At 59.5% G+C, this 10,825-nt stretch overlaps 1 protein-coding gene across 2 annotated transcripts; it reads left to right on the top strand.

The window, feature by feature from the left end:
• The first annotated feature begins 1,158 nt into the window (after positions 1–1,158).
• Positions 1,159–9,639, top strand: CABP7 (calcium binding protein 7). 2 transcript variants are annotated; one of them, XM_016164349.2, is made up of 5 exons: positions 1,159–1,268; positions 7,841–7,984; positions 8,742–8,854; positions 9,136–9,289; positions 9,512–9,639. In XM_016164349.2, the coding sequence occupies exons 1-5, from the start codon at positions 1,160–1,162 to the stop codon at positions 9,637–9,639; spliced, it is 648 nt and encodes a 215-aa protein (XP_016019835.1). In that variant the 5' UTR covers position 1,159. The 2 variants fall into 2 exon arrangements, with proteins under 2 accessions (XP_016019835.1, XP_016019834.1); XM_016164348.2 differs by lacking the exon at positions 1,159–1,268 and having other exon boundaries at positions 7,669–7,984.
• The last annotated feature ends 1,186 nt before the right edge of the window (positions 9,640–10,825 follow it).

Genomic DNA, 10,825 nt, shown 5'->3' with positions numbered 1-10,825 from the left:
CCCTCATCCAGATGTGCACACATGTTCTGGGGCCTGGGTGAACCTTGCACACACATTTGGTCTAACCTTAAGCCATCTGAACTGACAGGCCCTCAAACCAGTCCCTGCAGACACCCAGCCACCTCTCTGTCCCTCAATGCCCCCTGGGCCATGAGACAGACCTTGGCTCCCCCTCTGCAGGCTGAGGGGTTGGGGCTTGGGGAGGAGCCAGGAATGGGCTGTATTGCAGGGTGGCCGGGGCAAGGTCAGCTAGGAGGTCCCAGCCACAGGGCTGGGGAGTCTACCCCAGACCTGACCCAGCTCCTGCCTGCCACTTCTACCTCATGACCTTGGTCAGCGCCCTTCTCTTTCAGCCTCAGTTTCCCCACCTTGGAGCCTCTCTTTGCACCAACACTGAGTGATTGTCCTCGAGCACCCAGCCCTGGGGCCGACCTCACCTCGCTGCTAAGCTCTAGTCCTCAGTTCCCTGCTCTTAGTTCACGGTGTGTGAGGGTGCGCTAAGGGGCAGGAAAAAAGGGCCCCACCCCCACCGTGGTCTCGGTGGCTGCGGACTTGGGGTGGGGGCGAGTAATTCTCCGCAGGGGAAAAGGGGAATCCGAGGCGAAGGGGAGCAAGAGCCCCCAGAGGGCTTGGGGAGGCCGCGCAGGGGCCGGAGGCTGGAAGGGGCGGGAGGGGGGGCGGGGAGCGCGGAGGGGGCGGGAGGGCGGGGGAGGCGGGGAGCGCAGCCAGCGCGGCACAGAGCGAACGAGCAAGCAAGACAGGCGGTGAGAGCCGGAGCCGCGGGCCGGGCGGCCGCGCCGGCGAGCGGACAAGCGGGCGGTGAGCAGCGCGGAGCGCGCGGGGCACGGAGGAGCGGGCGCGGCGGGCGCAGCGCGCGGCGGCCGGAGAGGAGAGGCCCGCCCGAGTGGCGCCGCCCCCGACACCCCTGCTGGGCCCCGGCCGGGAGCCCGACGAGGGAGGGGGCGGCATGGACCGGCGGCCTGGGGCGCGGGGGCGCTAGGCCCCCGGACGGGTGCCAGCCGCCTCACCACCGCTGCCGCCGCCGGGCCCCCTCCGCAGCCGCGCGCCCCGCCCGCTCCAGCCGCCCCCCGGGCCGCCGCCGGCCCATGAGCCCCGACCTCAAAGTTTGCGGCGGGCGGGCGGGCGCGGAGCCTCCAAGATGCCGTTCCACCCGGTGACGGCGGCGTTGATGTACCGGGGCATCTACACCGTGCCCAACCTGCTGTCAGAGCAGCGCCCCGTGGACATCCCTGAGGATGAGCTGGAGGGTGAGTGCCCCGCCGGGACCCCCGCCCGCTGGCCCTCCTACCTGTGCGCCCAGGTGAAGCGCGGGCTAGGGGCGCAGGGGGGCGCGGGGCTGTCCGCAGGTGCCTGCTGTCAGGTGGGCGCTCCAGCGAGCAGCTGCGCGGGGAGGCTAGACCAGCTCGCACCCCTGGGCGCCGCTGTGGGGGTCGCCAAGGCGGTGAGGCTGCCCTCCCCCTGCCCGCGTGGTTCCCAGCGCTGCGGAAACTTGCTGGGTCCTGCAGCGGGGTCACGGGGCCTCGCAGTCCGCGGTGACGGTGCAGCAACGCAGCAGGTTGGGGTAGGGGTCCGAGCTGCGCCCCTTGTGCCGACCCAGCCGGAGCACCCGCGTCCTGATCCCCTCCGCGGCGCCCGCCCGCGGCTCTGCGCTCGTATTGACATTCCACTCGTGTCGCTTTTAAAATCCAATCTGCTTGGGCAGCTGGAGAAGGGGAGAGGGCGACTGCCCTGCTCCTGCCAGCTGCAGGGCTGCCCCCAGCCCCTTGCGGCCTTAGCCCCTTCCCCACAGCCCTGCAGGGACCCCCCCAGCCCAGAGCGCAGGGAAGGCAGCCTGGGAGGTGGTGGCGACAACAAGTGGCCAGATTCAACGGCTTGGTCGTGATAACCGAGCCTGGAAAGGAAAGGCAGAGAGGCAGAGACCCAAACCTGCCCCCCAAAGTCCTTTTGCCTTTTGACATGAATGGGGACCTTAGGCAGCAGGGCTAGATGAGATTGGAGCAGAGGGAAGGGGCTTGTGGTCCCTGAATGGAAGATTCTGGAGAGCAGTGAGATCCCTGGGACCTGGGAGCCCTTTCTCTACTGGGATGGGGGCAAGCAGTCAGGCTTCCCCTCCCCCAGACCTTCTGGGGTCCCACGTGGAGTGGAGTGAGGGGCTCTGGGCTAATGGGAGTCTTTGCAACCCCTGATCTGCTTGTCTACTGTTGGGGGAGGGGCTGAGATCACCCTGGGGTTGGGCCTCTTTTTGGTATCTTGGGTCCAGGGGTCTCTGAGACCTTGAACTCATCAGGGACTGAGGGGGCGGATGCAGCTGAGACACCAGTATAGTCAGGGATAATGGTGGGGGCACATGAGAAGGCATGGAGAGAGGCCCTCCCTTATCCTCAAGCCCTGGAAGGGACAGATCTTGGAGGAGTCAGACTGGGTTAGGGTAGATCAAAAGGAAGAACGCAGCTAATCCCCCCGCCCACAACCCCGCTGCACCACAGGCTATGAGCTACCTCCTCTTCACCAATTCCCCTCAAAAGCTCTCAGAGACTAGAACAGCCATGGTGGAGACGAGGTCTGGTATTTGATGTGAGCAGGTCAAATGGATGGGCGCTGCCCTTGGGTCTCTAGCCTTGAACCCCAGAGTCCAAGTCCCTGCCCCGTCTGGGCCAAAGCCCAGAAACCAGAGCCCTAGTCAGGGCCTGGGAGAAGGAAAAGGTATGATGAGGGGCAAGAGGACAGGGAATGGGGCATAGGCCATCTCTTTCCTAAAACTGTTTCTTCCTGCCCTGGGTCACCCCAAACCTCCTGCCAGTGCCCCCTTCCATTCCCCATCCATTCCTTCTTCCTGGCCACTCAGGCAGGAGTTAACATTGTCCCCACACAGCAAGGCAGCTTCTACCTCATTCCCTCCTTTTGCTCCCAGCACCCACCATGACCCTGGCAGCTCTGCTTCGGGCCTCACTGGGTTCCACCTCTCCTGATCTCCTAGCCCTGAAATGTAGACCCCCAAGGAAGGGGAGAAGCTGAGAGGAGGCTAGGATGCGGGGGTGAGCGGGACATAGGGCGGGCAGTGCAGGGGCAAGGAGGCCGCAGGCTCCCCTTGGGCCTCCTGGCGGACACACTGGCAGGAGCCCAGGAGCGTTAGTCACCAGCCATACCAAACGCACTCCCTGCTTCTCTCCTGTCCCCTTCTGCTGGGCCCTGAGGAACAGAGGGGCCTGGCACAGGCCTAAAGTGGTCCCGGCACATATCCTGGCCCATGGGCAGCTATAGATGAGGTCAAGAAATCCCACACGACTGACCCCCTTCTTGGCTGCAAACACCCTGAAAACCCTCCTTCTAGGAGACCAAGTCTCTGCAGGCCCCAGTGATCCTTGAATGCCAGGGCTGCGTGGACAGAGTGACCATTCCTGGCACAGATCCCCGCTGGGCCCCCTCCACTTCCCCAATGCTCCATTAGTGCTTATGTCCCAGGGCAGTCTGGGTAACACCCAGGCCTTTGCTGGGAGGACGCCCATCAGTCGGGGAGCCACATGTGCTGAGAAGAGGGAGCCTGGCAGCTTGGGATGAAATGCTGCAGACAGTATGTGCCTGCCGCAGAAATCCAGGGGGTGGTTAGTCTAAGGGGGAGGAGGACCAGGAAGGGAAGTGGCACACCCAGGGTTAAGAGTAGCTTCCCAGCCAGGCAACACTGGGTCCAAGTCTCTGCACCCTAGTCTTGAGAAGTAACCTTGGACAATTGCTTGTCTCTCTTGCCTCAGTTTCTCCATCTGTAAAAGGGGGTTGGCATTTGCCTTCCCCAGGGCTGCTGATGATAGGATTTGATGTAAGTTGTCAGTATGGGGCATGGCACGCAGTAGGGGCTCAGGGACCAGACGCAGGGACTGCGGGGAGGCCAAGGAAGGTAGCCCTGCAGGTATATATTCCAGAGCTTGGAATATAGAGGGATCGGTGAAGGCCCATGAGGCAGGGACACAGGGTGTGCAGTGGGCCTGGCCAGAAAGGCAGGCAGAAGGAAGGACTGGGTGGAAGGGGCCTTGAAGGTCTGGCAGAGGCACCAGGGATCCTGTGTCTGGGAGGCAGTTGGCAGGGTAGATGTGGCTGGACAGAGCTGGTCTGGAATGACCTGCCTCCTGTGAGAGGCTCTCCCAGATTCTTCCTGTACCTCCTCCCCAATATATACACACAGCAGAGACCCCCAGGTCTGCAGGAGCACTGAGGCTGGCCTCAGTGGCATCAGCGGATGTGAGCATCTGAGATTGGAAATTGGGGAGGCTGCGAGCCCCAGCCCTTCCCTCTCTGGCCAGAGAAGGAGGGAGACCAACAGGCAGATAGCCATCAGGGCAGGGTTTTGCGGCTGGCACTTGGCCTGCTCAGTTGGACAGAAGATTGAGAGTGGCCAAATAGGAGCATTAGGGTATGGGGAGCAGGAAAGTCCCCCTTCCTTCCCCTCTTTCTTGCAATCCCAGCAGCCGCCTCTGTGCAGGCCAGAAACTCAGGGAGGCTGAAGCGATGGGGCGTGGGACCAATGCCAGGAAGAGCACTAATCGCTGCAGAGGAGAGACACTGTCCTACCCCCGCAGTGACCTCCAGCCCATACATCCCCTCTCCAGCTCCTTGACAGAGTGCTGGCATCACATGGAACCTGTTGGGGATTCAGGCCTTGACAGAGCTCCACAGGCCAGGGGGGAATTGGAGGTGTCGGGTGGGAGGCGGCAGGTGGGGAGCAGTTTCAGCCCTGCCTGGAGGACCTGCCAGCCCTTTTCCAGGCCAGGCTTCCTCATGCCAAGATGGAGCACAGCAGGCTTCCTCCAGCATCATGGGGCAGGAACAGAGTGAAGCTTTCGGGGAAATGCACCCAGCTGGGAGATGCTAATGGAAGTAGCAACAACAGGGGAGTCATGACACCTGCCCCATTCAGGGAGCCCCCAGCAGGGTCCACTTCTCAGGGATGGAGCAAAAGTTGTGTTCTCATTTCACAGACGAGGCATTTGAGACTCAGAGAGGGAAATGCCTTTGCCCAAGTCATTCAGCTGCTGATGGGCAGAGCCAGACTCCAAGCACAGGCCCCCAGGTCCCAGCACCAGCCAACAAGAAGGCTGGTCTGGTATCTAGAGCTCACTTAGTCCTCTTTCTCCTTCTCTGGCTCTGTCGTTCGTGACGTTCTTATTTATTGTGTCCTGCTCTGAGCCAAGCTCAGCGCTGCCGAGCACTTACACAATTAATTTTCTTATTTAGCCATCCTGCAGCCCCATTGTACAGGTGAGCAAATCCCAGACTAAGGTCATCCAGCCAGGATATAAGAGAGCTGGTATTTGAACCTGAGTCTGTGTGACTTAGAAGTGACCATCTGGCGGAGAAGGTGGTCCCTGAACTTGGCCTCAGGAGCCAGCAGGGGCTGAGGGAGGGCTCTTAGCATGGACGAAGGCACAGGCACAGGCCTGAGGTGTGAGCTGGGCATGGCAGGGAGGGGTGGCTGAAGGGACACGTGGATGTGGAGGTGGCAATCTTTGGCTTTATCTAGTGGTCTTGGGAAGTTAATCCTGCCTGAGAAATGGCCATAGGCCCATGGGCTGCCTCTTGGCCCGTTGCCTGCCCACATACCCCAAGATTCTCACCCCCTCCACTGTCTCCCATCCAGCCCAGTGCATTTCCTTGGGGCTTCCAGAAGCAGGTCAGGGCCTCTAATTGAAGCAGCTCCCTGGGCTCTGGGAGCCACACTCGGGCCCTGCCAGGGTAGGAGGGACAGCCTGGGCACAAGTTCACTAAAGCAGAGGGGGCCAGCAACCACTGCAGCCCACGGGGAAGGGGGGTTCAAGATATTGCCATCACACCCTGAGATCTCAGTGATGACCTCACATGAAGTAGTGCCTGAATTTCTGCTTAGCGACTTTCTCTGTGAGCTCCAGACGTCTGGGTTCCCCAAATCAGTTATTCATTTAACCATTTATGCAGGAAATGTTTCTGTTTGAATGACAGGCCCATGCTGGGAGCGGGGGTGAATTCAAGTACACCATGGTGAAGGAAGAGCATTCCGGTGGCTGGGTCAGGAAGGAAGGCTGCAGTGCCAGCTAGAGACCTAAGTGTCTGTGTGTGTGGAGGGGAGGGGGGCAGAGGGTGTGCCTGGTTGTGTGTCCAGTGCCTCCATCTCTACCAGGCAACCGGAAGCCCCTCAGCAGTCTCCATAACTGTCAGGTCTCTACTCACACACCTCTGGGGATGGGGACCTCACCATTCTTCAGTGGCCTAGGGAAAACTCTAAGTGGGAATTGGCCTTGAAGTGCACAGATTTCAGGGTTTACAGATTTCCCATCCTAGCTGTTCTTCTGCAGATTCTCAGGTCCTGCCTGGGATGGGTAGGGCAAAGGTTCGGAGTCAGAGGGTCGGGGTGGGGTGGTGGGCAATTCAGGTTTAGCCTGCTGTCTCTGTCTAAGCCTGAATGTCAACTAATCTAACCTCTAGGCTTGGATGCAGACACCGGTGGGAAGAACTTGATAAAGTTTGGGACCTCAGCCCAAGCCATCTTGCAGTGTGACCTGAGATATACAGACACCCTCTGGGCTATAGTGGGACCAGCAGGATCAGGGAATGACTCCAAAGTGCAGGATTCAGAGGTTCACAGACCCTTATAAGACCAGGCCCAGGCCAGCCTAACTCCTGTTCTTACCAGAAATAGCCTTGACCCCACAGTGACCCTAGACTGGCCACCTAGCTTCTCTGAGTCTCATTTTACAAGTCTGTAGTGTGGGGGCATCTCATCTGTCTCTATTTCTAAATACACACGTGAAAACAAGCTCGCCTTTGCCTACTGAAGTCCCACCAGGGGAACAGCTTAGACAAAGGCCAGGAGGCTGGCAGGTGAATTACACAAGGAGACCCAGGGAGCTGGAGCAGAGAGGATGTGAGTGGACTGAGATTTGCTTTCCCCCAAAGGAGAAAGCTCCTTAAGACCATTCTTGGGCTGAGTAACAATGAAGGGCCAGCAGGCAGAGACAGAGGTAGACAAAGGTGAGCTGGGAAAGATTAGGACCCTCAATAGTTCCTGGATGTCCTTGGTAAAACCCTTGTCCTGATATCATTACTGCCCATTTTACTGCGGGTAAATCTGAAGCTTGCCCAAGGTCGCTCATTGAGTTGCTGGTTCCCAGGCTCCCCACCCAAGTTACCCAGGTCCTCAGGCCTGCCTTCCTCTCTGTATGATGGGGTAGAGGGAGCAGCCCCTACATCCAAGCCGGCCCTTCCATCAGGCCTCCGTCTTTCCCCAAACCTTGGGTTCTCAGAGAAGTCTCTGCTGAGCTGTCAGTCCATTAGTCTGGCACGGCTGCCTCACGTGGCTGCCATTAGAGGGTTGGCCAGTGTTAACGAGCTGAGTGCGCTGAGCAGGGGGAGGAAGTGTGGGATGGGGACCAGGGAGAGTGGGGATGGGAGTGTGGGGTGGGCAGGGAAGCTTTGGCAGCTCACAGAAATCACTGGCTGCCTGGCATCCTTGCCTGCACATAGTGGGACCCATGGGCCCCACACACGGGGTCATTTTTGAGTATGCCTGGAGAGGTTGTGGGAGCCTAGAGCTCTGAGACCAAGACACTGGGGACAGTCTGGTTACTGCTGCACTGGGCACACTTCTGTTGTCTGCTCCATCCTGAGCTCGCAGGGGCAGCTATGGTGGACTCTTGGGCCATCTGCCAATTTTCTCTGACCAAACCTGCAGGATCTAGTGGATTCTCGATGCCGGGCTTGGGCTGTGGGATCAGTGTTCCTGGAGGTCTGGGAAGCGGGATGTTGGGACTGGGAGTAAAGTCCCAACCTGCTTTGCTCCACCTCCACCCCTCAGAGATCCGAGAGGCCTTCAAAGTCTTTGACCGTGATGGCAACGGCTTCATCTCCAAGCAGGAGCTGGGCACGGCCATGCGCTCCCTGGGCTACATGCCCAACGAGGTGGAGCTGGAAGTTATCATCCAGCGGCTAGACATGGATGGTGAGTGCTGCTACATGCTTGTTTCCTCACCCCTCATCTGCGGGGCCAGGTCTGGGGCCTGAGCCACTGAGGCTGAGCCCAATGGGAGCCTCTCACGCCGTCCACTCCCAGCCACTCCCAAGCCCATGCCAGTTTGCAGCCAGGTTGGACTCATTTTTCAACCTGGAGAATGAAGGAGAGTGTGACAGCCCTAGCCACCTGCAGAGGTCAGAGACTCTGCCCCTAAAAAATTTAAAGTACAGGAAAGTAGAAAGGATATACTAAATATCCCAGGTCTCACCACCCAAAATAAAAAATCATTAATTTACCTGTATTTGCCACCTGGTATTTTATTAAGAAAAATCTCCTAAGAACCAATAATGCCCAGTTCCCTCCTCATCCCTGTTCCACTCCTCCCCCTGCCTTTTCTCCACCCAGAGAGCAGGTGGCAGCCTGGGCAGGTTTTCTCCTCCTGAGCTTCATTTGCCGCCTGTATGGTAGGGATGATGTCAGGCCCCACACCCACCCTGGGTTAGCAGCAGGGTGCTGGGAAGCCGTGGAGGGTCCAAGTGGAACGTGAGGATCTCCCACGTGCTCAGGACCCACCTTGTCCGTGGAGCCTCATCACATTTGGTGTCTTCAGCATCAGCCCAGAGCCTGGCATGTTAGATGTCCCTGAAACTGACTTAAGGCTCAGAGAAGGAGGGGACTTGCCTGAGGTCGCAAATGTCCCCTAAGTGGGCTGGGACCCCACTGATTGGACCTGTGCCCACTCTAGGTGATGGCCAAGTGGACTTTGAGGAGTTTGTGACCCTCCTGGGACCCAAGCTCTCCACCTCGGGGATCCCAGAGAGGTTCCACGGGACTGACTTTGATACTGTCTTCTGGAAGGTATGCCATGGCTGGTTGGGATCCAGGGCTGTGCACTGTAGAGGGCTGTACTGGGGCCAGTGAATGGCCAGGCCCACTCTGTAAAGGGGGAATGACCACTCCAGGCTTCTGTCCACTGGACAATAGGGAGGCTGGTGCTGGTCAACGACTTGAGGAATGGAGCAAGTGGTTTCCATCCCTCTAGAATCTGGAGGCTCGTCCCTGACTTGTGTAGCTGCAGGTGCAGGGCGGGGACTGTGGTGGTGGTGGTGGCCAGAGCACTGTGTCTCCCCCAACCCAAGTGCGACATGCAGAAGCTGACAGTGGACGAGCTGAAGCGGCTGCTCTACGACACTTTCTGTGAGCACCTGTCCATGAAGGACATCGAGAACATTATCATGACGGAGGAGGAGAGCCACCTGGGCACGGCTGAGGAGTGCCCCGTGGACGTGGAGAGTGAGTGCCTGACCCCTGGGACCCCCTGGGTGGGTCAACTGCTTGAGCAGGGGAGGAACCAGGGGTTTGCAGAGGGGGTCTGGAGCCTCCTTGCCTGCCCCAAGCCTGGTGTCCCTGTGTACCCCATGGGAATCGCCCCGTGCAGAAGTGCAGGCAGCTCCTGATTCCATTGCTCCACTGTCCCCTTCTGTTTCTCTGGTGCTCCCTGGTGGGTGGCCACAGCCTGCTCCAACCAGCAGATCCGCCAGACGTGCGTGCGCAAGAGTCTGATCTGCGCCTTCGCCATCGCCTTCATCATCAGCGTCATGCTCATTGCGGCCAACCAGGTGCTGCGCAGCGGCATGAAATAGGCGCCGCCAGGGCACCGCACCTGGCGCACTCGGTGCATGGGGGCCACCTCCACACCCACCACCGCCTGCAGCCCTCCCCTCAGCCGGCTCCCTGGGCCATCACCATTGCGTGTACTTCAGGGCCTGGACATCCAGAGGCCACACCCCACCCACTCCACCGGCCTTGCATGGAGCCGTGGCCCAGCTGTGGAGGGCCTGGTGGTGGCTCTGAGGACGGCCACCAGCCCTGCCTGCACCCTGCCCATGCCCCACCCTGGCCTGTATGTAGCACTAAAACTCTTCCCGCTGTCCAGGAGCTCCCGGGAAATTGAGAAGGAATTTGTACAGGGCCCAATAGCTGCTGTGGTTCCTTAGGCAGGAAGGGCACCCGATACCCAGGGCCACATAGCCAGCCTCACCCTGTTCCCTCATGTTTAAGCCATGGACTAGATGATACAGGTGGGACAGAAAGCCTCTTCCTGGAGGGGCTGTGAGGCTGGGATCTCCTGGGCCCCACTACCTGGCATGGCCTGAGAAGGCCACTGGCTTCTGCTGGGTCTTTTCCTCTGATCCTCCTTAGACTCAAATCCAGCCCTCCTCCACATACCCGCTGAGGTGACAACTAGGCCATTCCACAGATGAGGAGCCTGAGGCTCAAAGGGCCCCCAGATGTGGTCTCAGTTCCCCCATCAACAGGATTTTCAGAAAGGGCAGAAGCTCATGGAGGATGGGGCAACTGAGGTGGCCCTGCAGTCCCCCTATCTTCTGGGCACCCCCACCAGAGGCCCAGTGACCTAGGGGCCACATCGCCCACTAGCACCCCAGCACAGAATCTAGAACCAAAGTATAGTTGAGGAAGGAAGCAGAGCTGGGGCCTGGAGACTCCAAATCTCCTGAGCAGCCTCTGTGATCTCCCCATTGGCCAGGCGGCTCCTCCAGGGCAGAGCCTTGGAGGGGCTCATGCTGGTGCCTCAGCCAGGCCACTCTATCAAGCCCAGGGCCTGTCCTCCCGGGCGCCCCTATTTCTCTACACCACCTAGGCTGGAGCCCCAGTTCTCAATCCTGCCCCAGTTGTGCCATCTCACGCTCGGGCACCAGCTTAGCATGGGCAGACATGGGGGCTAGAATGACAGACTGAGTCCTTGAGCTCCTCTCCCCAGATCTGGAGTCACTTCTCACCTGGGTGGTCACACCCACACTGACCATC

Source organism: Rousettus aegyptiacus, unplaced genomic scaffold (genome assembly GCF_014176215.1).
Source record: "Rousettus aegyptiacus isolate mRouAeg1 unplaced genomic scaffold, mRouAeg1.p scaffold_m13_p_5, whole genome shotgun sequence".
Lineage (NCBI taxonomy): Eukaryota > Metazoa > Chordata > Mammalia > Chiroptera > Pteropodidae > Rousettus > Rousettus aegyptiacus.
This window is presented reverse-complemented; position numbering and strand designations above follow the sequence as displayed.